This window comes from Aphanomyces invadans (genome assembly GCF_000520115.1).
Source record: "Aphanomyces invadans strain NJM9701 unplaced genomic scaffold supercont1.3, whole genome shotgun sequence".
In the NCBI taxonomy this organism is placed as follows: Eukaryota; Oomycota; class Saprolegniomycetes; order Saprolegniales; family Verrucalvaceae; genus Aphanomyces; species Aphanomyces invadans.
Window position 1 is genome coordinate 2,387,809 of NW_008580148.1, and position 22,721 is coordinate 2,410,529.

Consider the following 22,721-nt stretch of genomic DNA (forward strand, 5'->3'; position numbering starts at 1 on the left):
CCGGATAATTCATCCCCCCGGATAAATTGCTTTTTGGGCATGGCAGCGTCGGCCGACATTGTCGCCGCGGCCGCACCGGCGGAGGTTTCCATCGAGGAACAAGAAAATGACTCCGACTGCCGTGTGTACGTGGGTCGCTTGACGTCGCAGGCAAACGAGACCGATCTGCAAGCCTTCTTTCGACCGTACGGTGTGATTCGACACATTTGGATCGCTCGCAAGCCTCCCGGATTTGCCTTTGTCACATACTCCAAGGCGGACGCAGCCCAACGCGCGGTAAATGCAGTCGTAGCTATGAAGAACCCGTGCATATTGGGCCAAACTATCAAGTGTCAGCTATCCAAGGGCGATGATGCGGTGCCCCCACCGGCATCTGCCCCGACTGCGCCGAGGACACGCGTGCGCAAGCGAAAGGGCGAAACGTTCAAGCAAAGGAAAGAGCGCAAACTAAAGGCCATCGAAGCAAGTAGTCGAAGCCAATCAACTGGTCTTCGTTAAGTTATCGTCCTTGGACAAGGGAAAAATGGCGAGGCATAGGCACCATCGTGCTCGACTCCACGAGCACTTCCACCGAGTCGGCCTGCAGCTCTTGCTCGTCCACCGTTTCTTTGCATGCATGTGCCCGTGTAGACGACACAAGCGCTGGAAAGAACATCGACCCTCCTTGGCCCAGTTCATCGCATTCCTGCCACATCGCTGCTGCCCTGACTGGTTTGGACAGGTGGACATCCTTGCCTGGCTGGGCGATGACCGTGGGTGGCTGCTCTGCCACGTCATCCGCGCAGCTGGAACGGATACCGTTTGGGAGGTGTTTCGGTGGAGTCGGCGGCGGTTCCTGGGGCGGACGGGATGGCATGTCGTTGCGTCGGGCATGTGGTCGCTCGATCGACAGCGGAGGCAGCTCAACCTCTCGGATCGCATTGCTCGTGGTTGACGTGTGTGGTGTTCGATAAGAGTGGTGTGGTGACGCCATTGCCACTGTCTTTGCAATTTGACCCGGCGGAACGAGTTTACTCACTCGTCGCGGTTTGGAAAGTCGAAGCGGTGAGCTTCCATCTTCCTTCTCACGGGAAGATGTTGTCGTGGCGACGGATGCGAGAGTACGTGGCTCTTGATGTGCGATCGCGGCGACGGGCGGTTTGTCCAGCACGCGCTCGCGAATGAGTTGAAGCACGTGACTCTGCTCGGCCAACTGCCGCTTCATCTCTTCGTTCTGTTGTTTGATGGCTTTGTACGCGTGCACAATGTCCGCCAGGTCTTCGTTTGGTTTTGTTCGTGGGTCCGCTTGGCGCCGTGGCGACGCGATTTGGTTGCGACTCGAGCGCGATGATCGATGGTCGGACGACGTGTCGCGGGGCGCAAGAGTAGGAGACGGCCGTTCGGTGGTCTTTGTCGCGACGGACCCACGTGCACGCGAGCGCTTTCCATCGGCGAGTTGGCGCTGCTTCTTGTTCCGTGTGCCTTTTGCATCCGCCTTCTTCTTGGATGGCTTCATGGCTGCCATTGCTACATTGTCGGTGGAACGGACAGGGGACTCGGACGACGTCGGTCGTGACGGAGGGGCATCGTCGAGGGCCTCTGGTACTTCGGCGACCTCGGACGGATCCGTCAGATCTGGTGCTGGCATGGCGGCCACGTCATCATCGACCGCGGGACCGTCATGTGTTGCAAGGTGACCCTGATATGATAGAGGGGCTGTTGGCACTTGTGGTGGTGGCGGCTGCTGCGGAACAACACGTTGCGGGCTGTCGATTTCGGCCTCGAGCTTCTTGATCCAATCTTCGCGGGATAGCTTGGCCGGCTTGCCATCCTGAGCAGTGCTTGGCTGCGCCGACATGTGAGAATGGACGACCGACCAAAGTATTCGTATAACATACCTGCATAGCGTGCTGTTTGCTGCCTAGCTGGGACTGAATCGATCGCAGCCACTCGTCGTGGGACACTTGGTGAGCGCGTCGACGGCCACCGCGATGGCCAGCACCGGCGTCGGCCACTAGCGGCAAGCTGCCCGCCCCCGTCCTTGTCGCGTCGCTCAGTGGGGTGTCTGTCGCGGAAGATGTTTTCCTTCTATCCAGCGTTTCCGCTTCAGTTCGCATCTACTGGTAGCTTGTTCATTTGCCCATCGTGACCCGTCCTCACAAAACCTGTTTCCATCGAATCTGTTCCTCCAGCGACTTGGTGTACTCTTCCTGCGACATTTGCTGGGTTACCCGCCGCCGTCCCGTCGGTGCCACCGGCGGGGCTAGCACCTCGTTGTCCTTTGGCGTGCCGTCGGTTGGAGAGCCCGTCGGGTTGTGCGTTCGCATGGCGCTCTTGGTAGGTTTCTGACACATCGAATATGCGTCGATGCGTTAGCCATCGCAGTCGATGTCGACCGCACCTACCTGCCGCCTTTGGTCGTCCAGGGCCTTGATATATTCCTCCTGGCTCAACTGGACAACCTGTCGGCGTCCTCGCACCGGCGGCATCGCCATGGCTGCATCCACGCAACTCCCAAAACAGTTACGTGATGCACGCTGTGTTCCGTTCAGTGGTAACTAACATCACATCCCCTCGGGTGAAATGTCCTGGCGTCGGTGTGGCCCCTTGGGAGAAGCAATGCGCCGTCGGCCACGTCATGCGATGCTCTCGCTCCGCATGGGACAAGCTCTTTCCATAGCTCGTTGTCGGATTCACCTCCGACCCATGGCATGGTTGTCGTTCACAGTAGAGCAGCATGCCACGTGGTGGTTTTGCCCCACCCCGGCTTTTGCGGAGTTGCTCCGCCGGGACGCGCATTCCCCCTGCGGCATCCAGGCATCCAGTGCACAGAGGGTGGCGCTCCTGCTCATCACGACCACCGCGCGGGGCAAGTGGTGGTGGGAAGCTTCTCACCTGGATCGCATTTATTGTACAATATCCAAGATAATTAGATCGCTGACACGATGGACCATCGAGTCCTTGGCGTACATGCCAGCAACTTGTCGCGCGCAACATATCGGCGGCCACGAGTCCACCGGTCGGCGGCAATCGGGGCCACAATCCAAGAAAAGCTAGCGCCCGACGGACTCTGGCCGGCATAGCAGAGACACCCCCACGTTGACATCGCCAGATTCATTGGATTTCGTTTTTGTATGTTGTGGAATGTTCCGATATGCCAGAGGCGCGAGGAAACAAACCGAAACGACGGCCGCCCAGACGAGCCCACGAGGCATTGCGATCGTTCGAAGGCCCTTCGGACGATATCACCACACGTCCAGACTAGCTTTGCCCGACAGGGGGCTGCCGTATGGTTGAGTCTCTGACCTGATTACAGAGATTCGTCGACTGTACTGGCAGTGCGTGGCGGTGTGCTGCTACCGCTCGACGTCCCAAGCCCCACGCACTTGGATGTTGCGGTCTATCGCCATGACCCCTGGCGTGCCGATGAAGACGATCGGCGGCGGTGTGCGGGTTTGCACATACACCGCCAGCAGGGAGAAGTGCTTTCTTCAACTTCTGCCGTGGGTTGGGAAAACATGTCGCAGCGCCCAAACCTCCAGAGAGAGAGTCGGGGAACTCACGTGCGCTGCGTGATGCCAGGTCGAGGAGCGCCTTGCGAGGGCGTCGAGGCGCGCACGATGGAGGCGTTGGGATGCGGTTGTGGCGGGTGGCGTCGTCAGGCTGGATGCGCTGCAGATCCTGGGACGTCGGAATTGAGACATGCATTGGGTTTTGAGTTTCAGTTTCGTTCCACATCGCGATTGCACAGTGGACCAACTGCATTGGGGCCAGGGCGAACACTTGCCTCCGCGGAGCTGTCGATCGGGACGAGAGCGCCGCCGCCGACACGCAGCGCGAACATGCAGACCGCAAGTCCATCCTCTGTCGCATTGCGACGGGCTCTGAACTCGTGGGCGTCGGAAGAGCTCGACCCGAACGTGGACGACCAGCCGTTCTACGACACCTTGAACGAAGACCCGATTCGAGACGGCGGCGTGCGCAACATCTACTCGCGCGAGAACATTGGTCTCCTCTTCAACTACATATGCACGGGGTGGGCCGAAGCGATCCTTCCCGCCACCATCTACCCGTTCATGACCAACTACCTCAACATGGATGGGTACCAGACCCAGGCGGCATTTGTCCTCATCACGTTCCCATATATCCTCAAGACGTTCTTCGCGATTCTGTCCGACTGCGTGCCCATTATGGGTCGACGGCGCATTCCATACCTCCTCATCGGGTGGTCCATTTGCCTCTGCTTTCTCGTCATTTGTGTCTTCATCCCGCAGGGAAACGGGTACTGGAAGCACGGGGACCTGAACACGTTCCGCGGCGACGAATCGCTTCGCACGGTATGTTGCGCATCCGTCCATGTTGTTGACCAACCGTGTTATCGTCCTGACCCTGCCGTCCGTCGCAGGTTGTAAACCCGAACGCTCCGAACACCGGGTTTGGATACATTTTGCTCATGATGGGCGCGACGGCAGGGTTCTGCATGGCCGATTCGGCTGGGGACGCCGTCATGGTCGAGTTTGCGCAGCGGGAGCCGATGAGCATTCGCGGAACGACCCAGACCATCGTGACGCTGGCCAAGTTTGTGAGTGGCGGGGTCGCCGCCGCCATCATCGCGGTCGGGTTCAACGGCGTCGAGTACGGCGGAACGTTCAACTGGTCGCTAAACTTCAACCAAGTCATGATAGTGGCCGCTCTGGCGCCGGTGCGATGCCGACTCGTGTGCCGTGTGGCGCTCATGGACGCGTAGGTCGTAGGGATCGCGACGTCGTACTTCATCCCGGACGACCCGATCAACCTGGACGACGACGGGCCAGCGTGCCAGACACTCCACAGTACCTTTATCGAGCTGTGGAATGCCGCCAAGAAGCGTGCCGTGTGGCAGCTCATGGCGTTCAATTTTCTCAACGCGTTCTTCTTTGATGCGGTCGCGGCGCCGTCCGACGTGATCAAGCGGACATGGGCCAAAGTGCCGCCGATTGTCGATGGTACGGTCGCGATCCCGTCGCCATGGTCATGTCAATCATAGGCGTGTTCAACAACATTTTTGCCGTGTTTTTGTTTGCGCTGGCCATGCATGTGACGCGCAACCATTTCTTGCACTCGGACTGGCGGCTGGTCATCTTTGCTACAACCGTCACGACCGTCGCGATCCAATGGACGGTGGATTTCGTCATGGTGTTTGATGTGGTGCGGTCGCCCGAGTTTTACGTCGGCGTCCCGCTCACGTACCAAGTGCCGCTCGCCATTCGCAACCTCGTTGTGACCTTTGCGACGGTCGAAATCGCCGACGAACGATTTGAAGCGTCCACGTACGCGCTCGTGTCCACCATGAACTTGATCGCAGGTACTGGATGCACGTGGTCGGCCGTGGGGGTGTCGGTTTGTTGTGGCGTTGTGAGTTTGGCGGCGTCTGTTGGAAACGTTGACAGGATGTGCGGTCGACGTAGGTCCGATCTCGACGTCGCTGTTCAAGCAGATCGACGCGAGCTTCCTCGCGTACAAAGACGACATTGCCAAGGACACGCGCGAAGTGCGATGGGAAGTGGCGTACTGCCTCATGATCTGCTACTGCGCGCGCCTGTTTTCAATCGTCACGCTGATCTTGCTCCCGCGCCAAAAGAAAGAAGCGCAGGAGCTCAAACTCAAAGGCAACACGAACGCGCAACTCGCGCTCGTGACGTTTCTCGTCGGCGCGTTTGCTCTTCTCTGGGGCGTCGTCACCAACGTCATGTCGATTTATCCTGGGACATCGTGCCTCCCGATTGCCGGCGGTCCCGGCTGCTGTGCGAACGGGAGCCCAGCGATACACCGCGGCGGCATCACGTGCTAAAGCCGCCCCACCCTCGACTACCTCCATATAAATTAACCAGTGTACGAAATGTGAATGGGACCGCCCGCATGCAAACAGCGTAGCCGAGCGCGAGGCTTCTGCATGCGCCAACGACACACGTCTCACCCCCATGCCGACAACCATACCCACCTCCTTCGACTCTGGCGTGCGGTGGTCCGTTGGTAGCCTCTTGACGGAGCGCGCACGATCGGCCGAGGGCACGCCACCAGCATGACCGACGACAGGAGCTCTCGCCGACGGGCGTCGGCCCGTCCGTGACAATCTCGCGGGGGTCTCTCGGTCGCGACGTCGTACCCGCTGGTGGAGACGGCAAGAACCGGCGGCTGCAACTCCGTGCCACGGGAGAGGCAGCACAAGCAACAGGGAAGCACACATTACTCGACGATGGATGGGACATGCACAACGTTACAATGACATTGCTCACGGATCTTGCCGTCGATTTGTCACCATCCTGCGAGCCATGCCGAGATTTGTGTCGAACGGTTTGCAAGAGCAATCGAGACGGACTTGCTATCCTCTTCGTCGACCTGCCGACTGGATCGGCTGGAGCTTGTCTGGGTTCACTTCGTCCCACTCGATGCCAATCACGCGCGCGATAAAACCCTTCTCTGGCTTGGGCGCGGCGGCCGCGGCGGCGCGGTCCTTGAGAATGTTGTAGCACGTCTTGCAACAACGCTTCTCGTCGAGGACACCCGCGCCCTTGTGAATGCGACCGGGGAAGCCCTGTGGGAACTGGACAAACGGAATAAAGACGGACGCGTCGTCGGCGCAGCACAGCCGACCGCAGTGCGTGCAATGGTACTTGCGCCGACCAAATCCAAACTTTTTGTTGCACAGCATGCACTCGCTCCGTTCCTTCTCCGAAATGAACGTGGGTGGAAAGTAAATGTGCGACAAGAGGTACTTGAGCGACGCCCGGTTCATCTTTTCAAACACAGTCTTCCCGTCCGAGTCCTCCACGTCGAGCTTGGCACCAGCGCGAACGAGGGCGCCCGCCACCTTGAGCAGCCTACAAATTGCCCGCATCAGCATGCTCGTCCAACAAATGCATCACATGGCGCCACGGCCATCATGGCAAGACGTACTTGAGGTTGACAGCCGTGTGAATAATCGTCGTGGCGTCGTGCACGTCGTTCGGGTTGGCGCCAAACTTGAGCAGCATGTTGACAATGATAATGTCGTCCTTCTTGTTGGTCATGACGGCAATAATGAGCGGCGTCAACCCACGCGAGTTGCGCGTCGTGGCGGGAGCACCAGCTTCCAACAGCAAATGCACAACGTGGGGCGTTTTCGTCGCGGCAAAGTGAAGCGCTGTGTTGCCCTTGTCGTCTTCGATCTTGAGCAGCTCGGCGGTCGGCGCGACGTGTGTAAATTGATCGAGCATCATCTGGATGAGCGACACATTCCCGCTCTTGACGGCCAGGTGGAATGCCGTTTGGCCGTGGTTCGGCTCGCGGCGGATGAGGCACTCGGGCCCGTTCTTGTCCTGTCGAAAAAAAAACACCCACGTCATCCACGCATGGTCGATCGAGATGTTTTCCGAACCTGGCGGACAAACGGGAGCACGCCGCGCAAGTCTCCCTTGGCAGCTGCTTCGTGCACAGTGCTCATCGGTTGCGCGGGTTCAGTCGTCTTGGTCTTGGTGATCGTGCTGCGGTGGCTGGTCGAGTCACGGCCACCCATGCCAGGCATATACACGTTCAGCGGCGGATCGTCGGGCTGTTGGGTGGTTTTGGTCGGGATGGCCGGCGCAACGGTGTGTGGGATTACGAGCGGCGCATAGTTATCATCGTCGTCGCTGTCGTCGCCAAACTCTTCCTTGGTCTCGTCCAAGTCAGAGAGGCGATGGTGGTGGTGCAGCGGGTCGTTGTCCTCGAGTTCTTCTTCCTCTTCGACCAGCATCACCTTGTGTTCGTTGAACGATCCGTTGTGGCGGTTCTCTCCGTCTTCGTCCAAAATCGCCAAGTCGTCTTCGTGCATCGAGTCCATCATGGCCATGTCGGACACGGTGCTTTCGCCGCGGTTCTCGCGGTTGACGATCGGTGGATACGACGACGTCGCGGCGGCTGGACCCGCGGACGTTGCTGCCTCGGACGCAGCGGGGGCTTGGTACGCTGGAACGTCCTCAACCGCGATCGCCGTCGCATTGGACGTGTTGGACGCGGCCGAGGTTCGGTTGTCCACCGATCCACGAGCGTCAAGGGCAGCCGACACGTTGGATGCAATCGAGAGCTTATTGAAGCTGCTCTCAACGGGTGGTTGAGGTGGAAGGGCGACGGGGGCGGGCTTGGATTTCTTGAGGATCGACGTCGGAACCGTGACTGGAATCGGAGGGGCTGCTGGAGGCGGCACGGTAGCTGAGTCATGAGATTTTAACGTTGGTGGTGCTTGTGGTGGGTGATGATGGGGTTTTGCGGCTGGAGGAGGGGGTGGCATGTGAGCAGTAGATGCTCGCGGGGCATTCGACGATGCAATGCCTTTCTTCTTCATTACAGACCCACGTTCCTGCATAGATAAACGGGAATCCATGGGTTTTCCTGCATTCGTGGGACTCGTCACGCCTTCGTTCATCATTGTGGGTGGGGTGAACGACTGCCGCTGCGGCTTGTGCGATGCCGAGGCAGACATGCGAGGCTGCAACGCCGACGGGCGACTACTCTGCAAAAGGGACTGGCGAGTTTTGGCTTCCACATTGCGTGTGACGTTCTCTGGGCGCGTGAGGCGCAACGTAGCAGGCAAGTCACATTCTTGAAGGTATTTGACCACGTCTTCCAACGTCAAGTTGAACGTGTCGAGTTCATTCACAGCAAGGAGAACATCACCTGGCACCACGTTTTTGATGCCATGGGGAAACCCTTTGCCCGTAATGCGACTCACACTGACGCCTGCGCCGCCAGGGTTTGTCGTGAGCGCGACACCGAGATCCCCGCCTTCCCAAATCAACTGGTACTCTGTCGGGTCGTCCTCGACGTACCCAGTAACGCTGCTGAAGCTCGAGTCATTCACAAGGTCCGCATACTCTGCCGCTTGCTCATCGATCCACGACTGTCCAGTCGCCATCGTCGTCAGAAGGGTGGGGGCAGCTCGGCCGAAGTGAAAATGCTGCCACCATCTAGGCAAGTGATTTTTTTTCACGGTACTGTCGAAAAATCCGTAGGCACGTGTGTCACACATGGGACAAACGACAAAAACCGCCCGGAAAATATTTTTTTTCCAAGGTAATTTTTGGAACGGTCCGGAAATGAGGCACCAATCGATATCCGGATGTTACAAGATCGCAAATCGATCGTAATGCGGGCAAGAGGGGGCGCGTTGGTGGCCTTGGCGCTGGCGTGGCAGCTTGCAAAAGCAACTGGAACGGCAGTGGGAAGTGCAGCGCACCAACTAGGTGACGTTAGTCGCGCTGTCAACCTCGTTGCGCAGGCCAACGGAATAGACAACGCCGGCTTGGCAGTCAACAATGACAGCGTCGAGGCATGGCATCGCCTCGGAGCCGTCGCGTACCACGAGGGCCGTTTCCACGAAGCACAAACGTACCTGGAACGAGCGATTCTCGTCGCCCCATCCATGGAGCTCTCGGGATTGACACACTGCAACCTTGCTGAGACCCTTCGGAAGCTCCATCGGCCACAAGATGGGCTCACTCACGGCCTCGTATGTCTCAACTTGACAGATGGGTCCGAGTTTAGCCTGCTGGTGCTTGCATGGCTGTACAAAGATCTGGACGAGTCCGCAAAGGCCATGGATGCGCTACAGCGTGTTCTTACCATCAATAGCCAGCATCTCGAGGCGTGGGATACACTAGGTTCGTGTCCCCAGCGTCCACTCGTCCAAACCAAGGAATTCATCCTTTCTCATGGCACAGGAACGATCTACTTGGAACAGTCGGACGCGGTCTCTGCGTTCGATGCTTTCAATCACGTGGTCGCGATCGACGCCTTCGACTTCCGCGTACAGGACCTTGAGTGGACGCTGCAAGCTCCATCTTGATGGCTTCGGGTAGGGATATGCTGGGCGAGGGCAAGCACTGCATTTGCAAAGCCTCTTCGATCGCGCCGAAGCAGACTACGAGAAAGCGCTCCAAATCAACCCGCATCACGACCCGACGCTGCAATACGTTGGAATTTTGAACCAAGTATGAACAATCGATGGCATGGCGTGCCTCCACCGCCGTTCTAGCAACGGGGCCGGTTGGACCGTGCGGCGGCAATTTACAAGCAATTGCTTGTCCGCCAGCCCACAAACGTCGCGCTGCTCAACAACTTGGGGGCGGCCCTCATGTACATGGGGCAAGCCGACGCCGCGCGTCCGTACTTGGAACAGTCCATCCGGGTCGACCCCACCACTCCACAGAGTTATGTCAACTTGAAGACGTATTACGCCGATTCGGGTATGCCGCAGCAGCACACCACTCGAGCCAAATTGGTTTGTCCTGCTAGGCAACTTGTCCATGGCGCGGCAGATGCTCCAGCACGCATACAACGTCTCGAACGCCGACGTCCTTCTGTACTGCGTCTTTGGGGTTTTCACGACGTGCTCATGCACGTGATGCGCGTAGAATCGACTTGGCAACCCTGCTTCCGCAAGTGTACACGTCTCAGGAACATCTAGATTCGACGAGGAAGGACATGCATGCAGCCCTTGACGCACTTTTGGCGGCGTCGCTGGACGTCGAGAACCCCGAAGCGGTCGGAACAAAGGTCCATGTGCCGCGCTGAGTGCCTGGTTTAGTTTGAAATGCGACCCCCCTTCTACTTGGTCTACCAAGGCCGGAACGACGTCGATCTCCAGGTGCATTGGCGAAACCCATGCACGCCACGTGATCGTTGGGATGTAGACCAAACTGGCAAAGGTACACAGCAACTCGTGCGCGGCGCTGCATTTTGAAGCGCCGCACACTCGCGTGGGCGTCGGCAGCTTGATCGCGTTCGACTCGACGCCGCGCCGACTCCACGTCGGGTTCATGTCCAAGTTCTTTGTCTCGAATCACGCGCACGGCATGCTCCTCCGCGGGGTCTTGCAGCATCTCAACCGTAAACTATTCCACGTCACGCTCGTCGTCGTGCCTGATCCCCAGCAGCCCGTGGATTCCGCCATGGCCGCCGCCGCAGACGACATCAAGGTCCTCAGCATGCACCTCGCCCACTGCCAGCAGGTACGCCCCGGTTTCCGCCTAGTAGTAGTCGTACTCATCATGCCTTTCAAAGCCATGGAGCTCATTCCATCCGGCTTGCTCCTGTCGCGTTGGAAAGCGTCGATCCAACCATCGTACTAATGGCCGAGCGTCGCGGGTAGGACTTGGCGGCGCTGCAACTGGATGTGCTTGTGTTTGCCGATCTCATGAGTGAACCCATGACGTACTTTTCAGCATTTGGACGGCTCGCGCATGTTCAAGCGGCTTTCTGGGGCAACCCCACGACGTCGGGTGAGTCCTCGTCACGATCGTCTACTGCAGGAGGAGGTGCCTGCGATCTGTCCGATCTCAACCTTTGCGTGTATCGAAGGCATTCCTACCGTGGACTACTTCATTTCGGCAGACGTGATGGAGTCGAGCCCAGACCCTGCCGTCGACGCGCACTACTCGGAGCAGGTCGTCCTCTTGTCCGGCCTAGGCATTTGGTAAGTGCACACTTTTGACTTCACTGCGTGGTTGCGAGTGATCCGACTCCAGGTACGACAAGCCTGCTGTGCCAGCGCAACTAGGCCATCGGAGGTACTGGGCACTCGTACCCAAGCGACCTTCCTGAATCGTTCGCTTTTTTGACGACGACGCTGGCTTTGACGTTCCTTTGGCTGCAGAGACTACAACCTGAGCGAAGCTTGGACCGTCTACATGTGCCCCCAGAGCGTGTACAAGTTTGTACCAGAGTTTGATAGCGTCCTGGCCGAGATCCTGGCCACGGACCCCCATGGCCACCTCGTGCTGCTCGAAGCTCGTTATGCGTACGGCATCCACTACAATGATGTGTCCTGTGTCACCGCATGTCGTCGTGGTAGTCTATGGACGCAGCAGTTCCAGACGAGACTTCGCAGCGCCATGTACAACGCGACGGACCTGTGGAGCCGCGTGCACTTTTTACCGCGGGTCGGTGGCAGCGCCCCTTTTTTGAAGCTCCTCTCGGTGGCGGACGTTGTGTTGCATCCGTTTCCATTTGGCGGATCGAAAACGTCCGCGGTAGGCGCGATGCTCCACGGAAGGTGGAATGAAGTGGCGATGAAAGCACTTGTAGGATGCTCTCCTGCTGGGCCTGCCGCTGGTCGCGATGAAGACACCGTTTCTGCGCTGTCGCATGGCGTACTCGTTCTACAAGCACATGGGACTCCTCGAGCTCGTTGCTACTACCGTCGAAGAATATGTTGCGATCGCGTTGAAACTGGGCACAGACGCCGCGCATCGCAACGAAGTACGCATCTTCTGCCCTCTCCTCCACCGCAAGCACTCATCGTGACCTTTGGCCATAGATGGCGCGACGCATCCAGCAGAAACAGCACTTGATCTGGGAAAACAGGGAGGTCGTTGCCGAGTGGGAACGGTTCCTGTACAACTCGGTGCGTAGTTTGGCCACTTAGACCGCCACAGCTTCCCATAACGTGATAATTCATCGCCTTTGGCGGCATGGAGAGCGTCAGGACCGCTTATCGCCTCCTCCCCAGGTCCCGCGGACCATCCCTTCCCAGGTCATCGGGCACATTTTGTAGAAGTGTTGGGCCACCCGATTTTGTCACGAAAGTAAATGTATTGAATGCCGAAGGAAAATCAATTTACACAGGTGATGTGTATGTGTTTGCACAAGTTTTATTGAAAAATAGAGGATATTTTTGTGGTCGCTGTGGCGCGGGCGTCGAGTGACTTGCTATTGACTCATTGCTGGAACATGTTGTCCCGTGCCGTGCGCCGCTCCCTCCACACCACCGCGATCCGTGCGGCCGCCGACAATGCTGCTACCGGCGCGGCTGCCACCAAGGTGACGTTGAACCTGAGCACCCCACACCAAGCGTTCTACAAGGGCGTGCAAGTCGACCTGGTCCAAGTGCCCGGCATGATCGGTGAGTATGGTATCACGGCGGGCCACACCCCTATCATCTCGCAATTGAAGCCCGGTGTGATTGCGGTCCACGAAGAGCGTGAAAAGGTTGTGAAGAAGTTCTTCACTGCCGGTGGTTTCGCCTTCACCCACGCCAACTCGACCACGGACATTGCCGCCGTGGAATTGATCAAGGTCGAGGACATTGACGCTGCTGCCGCCGAGGCCGGCGTCCAAAAGTACAAGCAAGCATTGGAACAAGCCGCCGACGGTACCCCCGAAAAGGTCGAAGCCCAAATTGCTTACGAAACCCACGTTGCCATGGTCGCCGCTTTGGCCTCGGCTTAGAGACATTCGACCGACCATAATAGCGTCGAAACATTCGTGGTGAAACTCTTTCATACATCCTCGACTTGTACCATTCCGTCCGGCTGTCTTGTCGAGTGGAGCACGTGCGAAGGCTGTCCGGTCGCGAGCTCTGCATGAACCGCCCACCCCTCTCGTCAAATTCTCGCTTTCTCCAACCGACACACATTTCCAGGAGGTGCAAATTGGGGTAGAGGGCGACCAGACCACTCGAAGTGACAGAACTGCACATATAGGAATCGTTTCCTACGTATCCCATCGTGATGTTCCATGCATCGGCCCCACAAGCCGATGGAAGTCCAGTTGGGATGGCACATCCCCATGAAGAACGTCGTGGCCACGGCAATCCCGATGACCTTTTCCACTGCTATCTCAGCAGCTCATGAACTTTGTACACGGTTATGTGAAAGACCTGGTCATGCGCCTGAAACACTGACAGCATAGTCTACCGTAGTTTGGCACAGCCGACAATCGAATTGAGGGCCCAACGATCCAGGAGTTTATGGCACATCGATCGTTACGTCCACGGACGCTTGTTACGACTTACAGATAACACGCTTGTTCACGTTACTTTGGTTTAGATCCACCCGTTGGCATACTCGCTCTCGACGCACATCACAAACGACTCGAGAGGCGTCGTTTTCGTGGCCGCAACTCGTGAAGAGGCAGTCGCGGGCGATTTGGACCATGCCAGGGCGAAACCCCATCACTTCGTTGTAGGTTGAGTATGCTTGGAGGAGGCGGATGACCTGGCCTTTCACTTTCGTCGACACTCCATGGACAGATTGCTGCACGTGCTTGTCAATGACACTGTACCATGGACAGTCGTTGCACGGACAAATGTAGTCGGACACGATAAAGTGGGACCGCGCGGCGAACACGAACGGAATGTCGTCCTGCGAGATGGGCGTCGAACTCATGGACGACAACGACCGGCGATACGAGCACGCAAACGTCGACACGAGGTGGTCCGCAGAGTCTACCTCGTCGTCATCGCTCAAGTCTGTGGCGTACTCGGACGAGCACGCCGTGCTGCATAGGTCGTCTTCATCGTTTGTTTCGCGGATGGCGTCTTCAATCTTCCACGTGTGAGCGGGCCAGTCGGCAAGTGTTTTGACGCTTATCAATGGCGTGACCTGCGGTTCATCCATACGCTTCGGGAGCTCGGGCTGTGCATTTGCCGCGGGTAATGAGCTGCAGGACTCCGTGACGCCATCAGGGCACGACATCTCGTCCACTCGTTCCACACGGAGCTCGACGTCGTTGCTGTTTGTAGTATTCATTTCTGGTAGTACTGGCTTGGAGAATGGGGCGTTTTTGTCAAAGATCACGTTGAATTGGTCACACACTTCTTCATACGCGTCTTGTGGTGACTTTGTCGTCGTCACGGAGGTGCTCGGGGAAACGATCGCTCGGAGTACTTTGATCGGCGACCGCCGTCGGCTCTGCCGCGTCGCGGATCGTTCGCTTTGATCCTCGTGGACGTCGTCCTTGGTTTGGAGATGCAGCGATACCAAGTCACCGTCCCATCGTAGATCTCCCAACGCACTGTTGAAAGTCTTCTCGATGACCGGCTCGTCGTCGTTGGTGTCCGTACCAGGCGAATGGTACGAGTCGTCGACGACATCCGTGTACATGTCGAGGCTGTCATCGCGGACACAGACGGCTTTCAGCGCAGTATTTCCCATGGCGGTGGCGCGTGTGTACAACAAGTGAAATTCGACAATGACGAGCTCGGCCATTTGGACGAGACCGCGATGACCATCACCAAAAGATCGCGGCGCTTCCACAAATCGCGCCCTGCCATTGGTCGATTGAAAACATGGACAGTGACCTCAAGTTACACAAATGGCGCGATGCCATTGGACAATGTGCATCCAATCCATTCGCAGCAATCCTTCTCCACAATCATCAACGGGCACGCGAACGATGCAAGGGATGGATGCATGTGTGCAGCGATCCACTCGGGTCGTTCGAGAGGGTGTTGCGATCCGCTCGTGGGAATGGAGGATGCGACGCGCTCTTGCTGAGCAATGGAAATCTGTAGTGCTGCCGTCATGTTGTCAACTATGCAGGACGTACAACGCGTGCGTGGCAGTCGCGTTTGCAGGAGCGGGATTCAACTTTAAACGCTGGTAAGTCGACGACAGGGACTCATAAGAGGTCAATCACTCACACGTATTGTATCCGCAACGTGATTTGCGCTCGGTGTTACAACCTTCCTTGATCCGAATGGGGCAAACGGAACTACTTACCCAGTGCCATTTATGTCGACCTGCCAACAAACAGGAACTGAAATGAAGTGTGTATTTACAGCACAGAGAGTCAATCCAACAGGAACACGAATGATTGTGTTTGTGGACCCGAGCGACGTCTCCCACAAGTTTCTGGACTGGTCAGCGGGACTTGTGAGGGATGGCCGCCGCTTAGCGCAGTGGAAGTACCTGGACGACCTCGATGACGACCTAGAGCAAGACTAGCCGAGAAGGTGCTGTTAAAGAATTGGATGGCATGCATGTGGATGGCGACATCCGTCTTGGCCAGGACGACTGCGTGTTGGTGATCCACTACATGACCTCGAGCGTGTGACGTCAACATGAAAATACAAAGAGAGCGATGCAAAGCCTCCGCCCAACAGCGCAGCCAAACGTAGCTAGTAGAGCACCACGAGCTAGCACGACGAAAGATCACAACAACACGGTGCTCGTTATGACGGCCGAGAACCCCCCACCACGAACTGGTGTAGCGACTGTCCACAATGCAAAGCCAAAAGGATGGGTACACAAGGATCGCAGCCAGCACCGTGCTGTAGCAGCTTTCAGTAGTGGCAAGCGACAATCTGTAAGCGCCGGGCCAGTACGTCTTGGAGTGCTGTTTGCGGAAAAACATGCATCGGTTTTGTGACGGAAGCCACTTTCCTGGACCATAGCCATGGTGGATAGCGTTTCCGAGTAAAGGTCAACACGAATCTCGTCGTTGCCACGTTACGATCTGGGACGCGAAACACAAAGTAATCTCCCTCTGCCGTGCCTTCCTAGATATCCTGGACTGGAACAATGGCATCGCTGTCGATGGCAGACGACTCGACGACGACAACAAGTCGCTTGTATTGTAGCTTATAATAAGAATAAGAAATATTTACCACTTCTTGCGGAAGCCGCCGCCGCGTCCGCCGCCGCCGCGAAAGCGACCGCCTTTTTGGCCACCTCCGCCACCGCCTTTACGGGTCGCCATGTCGGCGAGTTGCGATGGCACTGGCTGATGTGCCGCCGTGAGGATTTCGATCAATTTCTTCGCGCAAGGTTGGTCGGTCGACGTAAAGAACGAAAATGCCGTCCCCTTGGCCCCAGCACGACCTGTTCGTCCAATGCGATGAATATAGTCTTCGATGCCGTTGGTGCCGCCAGGCATGTCAAAGTTGATGACAACACCAACGTCCTTGACATCCAGGCCGCGCGCGGCGACGTCCGTCGCAAAGAGCAGCTTGACCGTACCTTGCTTGAACTGGTTCATGGTCAGCGTGCGCTCGAACTGCTCCTTGTCGCCGTGGAGGCATCCGACTGCGTACCCGGCGTCCCAGAATTCTTGGCCGAGGCGTTCGCAAGTGCGTTTGGTGCGGAAGAACACAATAGTTTTCACGTGCTCGGTCACGTCCGTGTTGGTCGGGTCGGTCATCGTCACGATCCGATTCATGAGCGTGATCAACTTGTCCTTCTTCTCGTCTTCGCGGCAAATATCGATGACTTGCTCAATGTCCTTGTTCGCTTGGAGCACGTTGATGTCGCCCATGTTGACTTGGACTGGATGCTTCAGGAACTCCCGCGCCATCTTCTGGATGCTCTTGGGCCACGTGGCGCTGAAGAGGAGCGTCTGGCGGTTCTTAGGGATTTGCGCCACGATCGTGCGAATTTGCGGCTCAAACCCCATGTCGAGCATTCGATCGGCTTCGTCCAGGACCAAAATCGACACGTTCGCCAAGTTGACTTTGCGCATTTGAATGAAGTCGTTCAAGCGACCGGGGGTCGCCACGAGGCAGTCAACACCTGTGGACAACGCGTTGAGCTGGTTGAACTTTGGCGCGCCGCCAAACACACACGCGGTGCGCACGGCGGGCTGGACCCGGCTGAACTTCTTGGCCTCCACTTCGATCTGGGTCGCCAATTCGCGCGTCGGGGCCAACACAAGGATTCGAGGATCGCGTCCGGACGACTTTTGCTGCATGATGTGGTGGAAACTAGGCAAGAGGAAGCCGACTGTCTTGCCGGAGCCCGTCTTGGCGACGGATATCATGTCTTGCTTGGATAACGCGATGGGCCAGCTCTGCGACTGCGTCGGAGTCGGCGCCGTATACCCGGCCGTCTCGAGACACTTGATAATGGCCGGCGAGAACGGGGTATCCTTGAACGCCAAGATCGGGTCGGGGCAGTTGTAGTGTGCGGCAGGGCCAATGACTTCGATGGAGTGATTCGCTCGCCACTGTGCGCCAGACGAGCCTTTGTGGGCAATCTTGTGGCTCTTTTCGTCTGCAGTCGAGTCGCTGCGCTTGCGCTTGGGCACCAATGCCGACGGTGACTTGGCTACGATCGGCATCTTGGCAAGTTTGGATATGGACATTCTGGCGGGGTGATACGGAATAGATGATGGCATTAATAATAATCATGTAAAATGGATCCTGCGTTCAAGTATCCTGTGTCAACAGTTAAAATGGCAGTTGTTTATCACTCTTTAAATGAATGAACCATCTGCCACGGATATCTCCCAGCACCAACCAATTCCGCGAAACGATTGGCCAACCAATCGTTGGACCGTGATGGAACTGGCCAATCAGAGCCCGCGGGACTCTGTGCTGTGGCGTTGCCACGTACCCGGCTTGGCCTCTCACACGATGCTGTGCCCGAGCAAAGGATGAGGATGGCCGCTGTTTGCACAGCCGACTGTTGGAACAGTGCTGGCGTTGGCGTAACCTTGATCAAGTGGCCCTGATCTTCCACGCTGCACATTGGTTTTGCGACAGTGGGTCGGGACTCGCCTTCGGTGCAGTTGCAACGAGAGTCGAAGCTGTGGTAATGGTGGCGCTCTAGACTTCCTGCTTGGACCGTCGCAGCAGCTTGACGTCATGAAGACATCTTTTGTGGAGATGGATATATTTCGATGGTATCGCCTCAAGCATGAGAAAAGTTGAGCCACTGAGGACGTCAAGTCAGTCACCGAAGCCAGCGTCTTGTCACATAATCTATATGCAATCTGTGACCACGATGGAACAAGTCATCGTCATCCATGCAAGGTTCTCTCCTGCCTCTCTCCCTCGATGCATCATAACGAGGTTGGGGTGCTTCCATCCCTGCCACTGCTGAAGAAGACGTCGGCAACGACTTTATTGATGTAGATGCGTCGCTTTCTATCGAGTTGTGTGGTTGACTTTGGTCATGCAATACAGCAGCATGCCCTGGAGAGCAAGAATAAGGGCCCAAAGGATGGCCATGTCCCGCCCGACGTTGTCGAACGAGAACGCTTGAACAGCTGTACGACAAAATCCTTGATGCGTATCGCGGAAGCGTCGAGTGCGTTGAAAACGGGCGTGGATTGACCTTGAACCTGCGTCGTCAAAATGATCTCGAGCATGTAGTGCACGGGGCTGACCCAATACGCCCACTGCCATCCCTCGGACAGCGCGTTGCCGTCAATCATAAAGCCGGAAGACTCAAACAGGAGCGCCGAGAGGCCGCCCCCCATGAGCACGGCCACTTGCATTGTCGGCAATGCGTAGACCAAGAGATGCCCTTGGTACGACCACAGCGCCATGCTGACGACGAGAGAGACCCAGAACCACATCCACGCCTCGTTTGTCGTGCTGAGACCGCAAAACCAGTTAAAGCACGTGAGAAACAGCATCGAGAGCCCAATGCAGTAGACAAACTCGACCACTGCCAACGACAACGCATGCGCGACCGACGAGTACATGGTCGACACGTATTCGCGGTCATACACGCTGCGGTTCTGCGACACGAATGGGATCGCCATCGTTATGACGGAAATGCACAGGAACGATGTCACCATGAAGATCAGCGCCATTTGATTCACAACGTCGACGGTCGAGTTGAGAAACACGAGCCAAAAATGAGCGGCACCGTCACGACCGAGATGGCGCGGGACACATTGTACGACCGCGACCGCCAGTACGACGACCGTTGGCGTTCGACCAGCAGCTTGAATTACGTGGTGAACGAATGTTCGTACTTGGTTGACAATTCCAACTTTGTGCCGACCGGCGCAGACCACGACTCGATGGCAGATGCATTGCCCAAGTTGCTTTGCATGTATGCCGCCGCAAAATCGACGTCGATCTTGGCCCCGCCAGTCCCGGCACCGATGCAATTGAGCATGTACGTGGCCGGGTTTTCGCTCGCGCCGATCGGGTCGAGCCCGGCAAAGTGGCCAAAGTACTCGAGCAAGTGCACGCTCTTGGGCCCGAGGTCCCCAAAGTAGACGAGTTCCCCACCCGTCTTGAGCAACAGGAGCTTGTCAAAGAGCTCGAACAGCACCGTCGACGGCTGATGGATCGTGCACACAACGGTCCGGCCCGACTCGGCAATGCGCTTGATGCACTCCATCACAATCGTCGCGGCGCGGGAATCCAACCCCGTCGTCGGCTCGTCCAAAAACAGAATGCTCGGGTTCGACAGGAGCTCGACCCCAATCGTCACACGCTTGCGTTCGCCTTGGCTCAGGGTCAAGTACTGGGCGTCGGCCTTGGGGGTCAGCTCCAGCACGTCCAAAATGTCGTCGACAAACGCCTCGCGCACCGACGGGCCGTGCGACAACGCTGCTCCTCGACGAGTTCTCGAACGGGCTCGACGCGTCGACGACGTACGACATTGCCAAGGCGGTGCGGACGATGGCCGACGTGTTGGAGAAGACAGTCGTCATGACGATGCTGCAGCCACCGCCCGAGGTGTACAACATGTTTGACAACGTTTTAGTGCTGGACAAGGGCGAGGTCGTGTACAACGGGCCGCGGACGACGCTGCCGTCGTACTTTCGGTCGATCGGGTTTGAGTGCCCGCCGCGCAAGGACATTGCCGACTTTCTCCAGGAACTCACGACGCACTTGGGACCACGGTTCGCGATCCCGCACGATTCAACTACGTACCGTCGACCCCATCCGAATTCGCCGCCGTTTTCCAGGACAGCGCGTTGTTCCGTGAGCTCGACAGCAACGTGTCCGTGGTCCAGGCAAACGATCATCTCCCATCCGTTCCGCCGAGGGTCGCTCTGCGATACAGACAGTGCATGGACGTCGCGTTTCGCCGGACGTTGAAAGCGTCGCTGCGGGACGTGGCGACTCGCATGGGGCAATCTGTCGTGTTGGGGGCTGTCCTTGGGACCGTGTTTCTCGACGTTGGGTGCAATCGCTGACCAGAGGAAGTGTTTCGATTTGTCAAGGTTGGCCTGTTCTTCTTGGCGATCCTGTTTCAAGTGGTGACAACGCTGTCTGCCATCGACGCCGGCATTGCGCTCCGGAAGGTCCTGTACGATCAAATGGCGAGCTACTTCTTTTGGACGTACACGATGTCGGAAGGTGTTGCCGAGGTGTTGTGGACCATTCCGCAAGTGATTCTGTTTGCCACGTCTCTGTACTTTAATGTGGGCCTCCACGCGAGCGCTGCATCGTTCGTGATGTGTGCGGCGGTGCTCTTCCTCGCGTCCGTCACGTACGCGCAATTCTTCAAGTTCTTTACCGCCATCGCTCCGGACGTTGTCATTGCCAAAGTCATCGCCATCTTTGCATTCTTCCTCCACGTTGTCTTCTCCGGGTACATCCTGCCCGAGGACAAGATCCCGGCCCCGTGGCGCTAGGTCTTTTGGACCAACCCATTGGCGTATCGCTCGCCGTCAACGAATCCACGGCGCCAACCACGGACGTTTACGACACGATGTTGCCGATGGTGCGGCCGGGAAGCAACTTTCTTGGTCAAGTGCGATTGGGGGACAAGGCGCTCATGGCGTATAGCATCCCAACCAACTAGGGCTACGTCTGAGGAGGATTGTGTTCTTGACCGGGGCATTCTTCGTCCTGCTAGTGCTCACGACAGTGATGTGCAAGTACGTCCGTGTCCGTGAACAGTTCTCCAACGTGCGCGAAGCTTCGTCGACCACCGCGGACATGACAGTCGTTGCTGTGGCCAACGACTCCAACGTCAACAGCTTGGCATTCGTTCCCGTCACGTTGAGCTTCCGCGACTTGTACTACACGATTGACGTGGGCACGCGCAAGAACAAGACTACGCGCCAATTGCTCAAGGGCATCCACGGGTGCTTCCAGCCTGGCATGTTGACTGCGCTGATGGGGTCGACGGGCGCGGGCAAGACGACGTTGATGGACGTGATTGCCGGCCGCAAGACGGCCAGTGTCATCGAAGGCGACATGTTTGTGAATGGGCATCCGCTGGTCCGCCAGACGTTCAACAGCGTGTTTGGGTACTGCGAACAGACCGACATGCACGAAGGAACTGCGACGATTCGCGAAGCGTTCCTGTTTAGTGCGTCGCTTCGGTTGCCCAGCTACACGACCGAGTTCATCATCACTCTCACCGTCACGCGCCGCTTCTGGCCCCCGCTCACCCCTCGGATCATGTCGTCCCCGATGATCGTTGATGCGGTGACATCGACCGCTGCCCTTTGTATTTGCATTGGAGTTGGAATGATGGTCCAACCTGCATATGAGTTTCTTGGGCGGTTGCATATCCTAGAAGATCGCAGTATTTTTTTCAAGGATCGCGGATCTCTCAGGATCGCGTTGATAAGGAAGATAATGATCAGTTTGTGTTTTACTCAGTGGTTACTACCGCTTTCGTATCGCATTGTGTCGGCGCTTGATCACCGCCATCCCAAGACACATCAATAAATTTATTAGTTGTGCAAGACGCGTCGTGTGTTCCCGACTTTTGAAGCAAAACTCAAAGGACCAATGGCCGATTCAAGTGACCAAATATCAGACAGGACATTACCCGGTGGCGCGTACTACCGGGAAGAAGCCAATGGTATGGATCTTGCGGCAAGGCGCCAAGAGATTGAAGACCTCGTGTACGAGGAGGATGGGATGGCGCTTCTATGGAGGGTGTCTGCGAGGCGGATGCAGACCAAGAGATCACTGTTGTTCCGGCGTCAGCACCGTTGTTTGTGGCCCGGTGGACGGACAGCCTGTGGTGGCTGTGCAAAAGTGGCACTAGTGCACGAGCGAACGGCCGTGTATGAAATGCATCATCATTATCCCGTGCAGATCCCGCCAACGGAAGGTGTCCGAGTGGATCGAGATCAGCTGTTGGTGGCGCAGGTCAGTGAGTTGGCGCGCCAAGCTGCGAAGCCTGACACGATGCAGCAAGCCGGGATAGCTTTGGAGCAAGAGCTGAAGCCTATGCGTCAAGCGTATGATGCGGAGGCGTTGCGAGCCTCGCGTGCTGAAGCTCTGGTTGAGCAGCTGCATTTGCGTGATGCTGAAT

General features: G+C 57.2%; 12 protein-coding genes across 15 annotated transcripts; 6 read left to right on the forward strand and 6 right to left on the reverse strand.

Annotated features, from left to right (window-relative positions):
- The first annotated feature begins 27 nt into the window (after nucleotides 1-27).
- H310_02382 (hypothetical protein) lies at nucleotides 28-1,195 on the forward strand. Its single transcript, XM_008865872.1, has one exon. The coding sequence runs from the start codon at nucleotides 40-42 to the stop codon at nucleotides 496-498; it is 459 nt and encodes a 152-aa protein (XP_008864094.1). The 5' UTR covers nucleotides 28-39; the 3' UTR covers nucleotides 499-1,195.
- On the reverse strand, nucleotides 361-2,611 carry H310_02383. 2 transcript variants are annotated; one of them, XM_008865873.1, is made up of 4 exons: nucleotides 2,385-2,611; nucleotides 2,145-2,324; nucleotides 1,878-2,096; nucleotides 361-1,825 (listed from the first exon to the last, which is right to left on the reverse strand). In XM_008865873.1, exons 1-4 carry the CDS (start codon nucleotides 2,472-2,474, stop codon nucleotides 500-502), a joined length of 1,815 nt encoding a protein of 604 aa, XP_008864095.1. In that variant the 5' UTR covers nucleotides 2,475-2,611; the 3' UTR covers nucleotides 361-499. The 2 variants fall into 2 exon arrangements, with proteins under 2 accessions (XP_008864095.1, XP_008864096.1); XM_008865874.1 differs by lacking the exon at nucleotides 2,385-2,611 and having other exon boundaries at nucleotides 2,145-2,352.
- Nucleotides 2,612-3,632: 1,021 nt separating this feature from the next.
- H310_02384 (hypothetical protein) lies at nucleotides 3,633-6,025 on the forward strand (the record flags this gene model as incomplete). 3 transcript variants are annotated; one of them, XM_008865877.1, is made up of 5 exons in its annotated part: nucleotides 3,633-4,316; nucleotides 4,385-4,681; nucleotides 4,727-4,964; nucleotides 5,006-5,323; nucleotides 5,427-6,025. In XM_008865877.1, exons 1-5 carry the CDS (start codon nucleotides 3,822-3,824, stop codon nucleotides 5,807-5,809), a joined length of 1,731 nt encoding a protein of 576 aa, XP_008864099.1. In that variant the 5' UTR covers nucleotides 3,633-3,821. The 3 variants fall into 3 exon arrangements, with proteins under 3 accessions (XP_008864099.1, XP_008864098.1, XP_008864097.1); XM_008865876.1 differs by having other exon boundaries at nucleotides 3,715-4,316; nucleotides 5,006-5,288; nucleotides 5,427-5,864; XM_008865875.1 differs by having other exon boundaries at nucleotides 3,715-4,316; nucleotides 5,006-5,868.
- A 158-nt stretch (nucleotides 6,026-6,183) lies between these two features.
- H310_02385 (hypothetical protein) lies at nucleotides 6,184-8,935 on the reverse strand. The gene is made up of 3 exons (XM_008865878.1): nucleotides 7,376-8,935; nucleotides 6,916-7,316; nucleotides 6,184-6,839 (listed from the first exon to the last, which is right to left on the reverse strand). The coding sequence occupies exons 1-3, from the start codon at nucleotides 8,888-8,890 to the stop codon at nucleotides 6,341-6,343; spliced, it is 2,415 nt and encodes an 804-aa protein (XP_008864100.1). The 5' UTR covers nucleotides 8,891-8,935; the 3' UTR covers nucleotides 6,184-6,340.
- A 167-nt stretch (nucleotides 8,936-9,102) lies between these two features.
- Nucleotides 9,103-12,452, forward strand: H310_02386 (hypothetical protein). The gene is made up of 15 exons (XM_008865879.1): nucleotides 9,103-9,635; nucleotides 9,696-9,781; nucleotides 9,834-9,965; nucleotides 10,010-10,220; nucleotides 10,270-10,336; nucleotides 10,389-10,518; nucleotides 10,562-10,621; nucleotides 10,668-10,985; nucleotides 11,126-11,255; nucleotides 11,335-11,449; nucleotides 11,502-11,543; nucleotides 11,630-11,773; nucleotides 11,828-12,005; nucleotides 12,061-12,234; nucleotides 12,293-12,452. The coding sequence occupies exons 1-15, from the start codon at nucleotides 9,122-9,124 to the stop codon at nucleotides 12,398-12,400; spliced, it is 2,409 nt and encodes an 802-aa protein (XP_008864101.1). The 5' UTR covers nucleotides 9,103-9,121; the 3' UTR covers nucleotides 12,401-12,452.
- A 191-nt stretch (nucleotides 12,453-12,643) lies between these two features.
- On the forward strand, nucleotides 12,644-13,276 carry H310_02387 (hypothetical protein; the record flags this gene model as incomplete). The annotated part of the gene is made up of 1 exon (XM_008865880.1): nucleotides 12,644-13,276. A coding segment is annotated over one exon (560 nt), but the record flags the coding sequence as incomplete, so codon positions are not given.
- Nucleotides 13,277-13,707: 431 nt separating this feature from the next.
- Nucleotides 13,708-14,963, reverse strand: H310_02388 (hypothetical protein; the record flags this gene model as incomplete). Its single annotated transcript, XM_008865881.1, has 1 exon — nucleotides 13,708-14,963. One exon carries the CDS (start codon nucleotides 14,961-14,963, stop codon nucleotides 13,758-13,760), a length of 1,206 nt encoding a protein of 401 aa, XP_008864103.1. The 3' UTR covers nucleotides 13,708-13,757.
- A 1,323-nt stretch (nucleotides 14,964-16,286) lies between these two features.
- H310_02389 (hypothetical protein) lies at nucleotides 16,287-17,818 on the reverse strand. The gene has a single exon (XM_008865882.1). The coding sequence runs from the start codon at nucleotides 17,809-17,811 to the stop codon at nucleotides 16,360-16,362; it is 1,452 nt and encodes a 483-aa protein (XP_008864104.1). The 5' UTR covers nucleotides 17,812-17,818; the 3' UTR covers nucleotides 16,287-16,359.
- An 801-nt stretch (nucleotides 17,819-18,619) lies between these two features.
- On the reverse strand, nucleotides 18,620-19,293 carry H310_02390 (hypothetical protein; the record flags this gene model as incomplete). The annotated part of the gene is made up of 2 exons (XM_008865883.1): nucleotides 18,620-18,741; nucleotides 18,810-19,293. The coding sequence occupies 2 exons, from the start codon at nucleotides 19,291-19,293 to the stop codon at nucleotides 18,620-18,622; spliced, it is 606 nt and encodes a 201-aa protein (XP_008864105.1).
- Nucleotides 19,294-19,433: 140 nt separating this feature from the next.
- Nucleotides 19,434-20,097, reverse strand: H310_02391 (hypothetical protein; the record flags this gene model as incomplete). The annotated part of the gene is made up of 2 exons (XM_008865884.1): nucleotides 19,434-20,061; nucleotides 20,093-20,097. The coding sequence occupies 2 exons, from the start codon at nucleotides 20,095-20,097 to the stop codon at nucleotides 19,434-19,436; spliced, it is 633 nt and encodes a 210-aa protein (XP_008864106.1).
- A 49-nt stretch (nucleotides 20,098-20,146) lies between these two features.
- Nucleotides 20,147-21,078, forward strand: H310_02392 (hypothetical protein; the record flags this gene model as incomplete). Its single annotated transcript, XM_008865885.1, has 3 exons — nucleotides 20,147-20,340; nucleotides 20,412-20,619; nucleotides 20,665-21,078. The coding sequence occupies 3 exons, from the start codon at nucleotides 20,147-20,149 to the stop codon at nucleotides 21,076-21,078; spliced, it is 816 nt and encodes a 271-aa protein (XP_008864107.1).
- Nucleotides 21,079-21,155: 77 nt separating this feature from the next.
- On the forward strand, nucleotides 21,156-22,126 carry H310_02393 (hypothetical protein; the record flags this gene model as incomplete). Its single annotated transcript, XM_008865886.1, has 2 exons — nucleotides 21,156-21,197; nucleotides 21,233-22,126. The coding sequence occupies 2 exons, from the start codon at nucleotides 21,156-21,158 to the stop codon at nucleotides 22,124-22,126; spliced, it is 936 nt and encodes a 311-aa protein (XP_008864108.1).
- Nucleotides 22,127-22,721: the final 595 nt, after the last annotated feature.

Bases quoted from the DNA above. Each gene is read 5' to 3' on its own strand.
- H310_02382 (XM_008865872.1), top strand. From the start codon at position 40: ATGGCAGCGTCGGCCGACATTGTCGCCGCGGCCGCACCGGCGGAGGTT.
- H310_02386 (XM_008865879.1), top strand. From the start codon at position 9,122: ATGCGGGCAAGAGGGGGCGCGTTGGTGGCCTTGGCGCTGGCGTGGCAG. The intron at 9,966-10,009 runs GTATGAACAATC...CCGCCGTTCTAG, and splicing joins ACGTTGGAATTTTGAACCAA to CAACGGGGCCGGTTGGACCG. The intron at 10,986-11,125 runs GTACGCCCCGGT...CGTCGCGGGTAG, and splicing joins ACCTCGCCCACTGCCAGCAG to GACTTGGCGGCGCTGCAACT.
- H310_02389 (XM_008865882.1), bottom strand. From the start codon at position 17,811: ATGCCGATCGTAGCCAAGTCACCGTCGGCATTGGTGCCCAAGCGCAAG.
- H310_02383 (XM_008865873.1), bottom strand. From the start codon at position 2,474: ATGGCGATGCCGCCGGTGCGAGGACGCCGACAGGTTGTCCAGTTGAGC. The intron at 2,325-2,384 runs GTAGGTGCGGTC...TCGATGTGTCAG, and splicing joins TGGACGACCAAAGGCGGCAG to AAACCTACCAAGAGCGCCAT. The intron at 1,826-1,877 runs GTATGTTATACG...ATGTCGGCGCAG, and splicing joins GCAAACAGCACGCTATGCAG to CCAAGCACTGCTCAGGATGG.
- H310_02385 (XM_008865878.1), bottom strand. From the start codon at position 8,890: ATGGCGACTGGACAGTCGTGGATCGATGAGCAAGCGGCAGAGTATGCG. The intron at 7,317-7,375 runs GTTCGGAAAACA...TTTTTTCGACAG, and splicing joins TGCTCCCGTTTGTCCGCCAG to GACAAGAACGGGCCCGAGTG. The intron at 6,840-6,915 runs GTACGTCTTGCC...GGCAATTTGTAG, and splicing joins CACACGGCTGTCAACCTCAA to GCTGCTCAAGGTGGCGGGCG.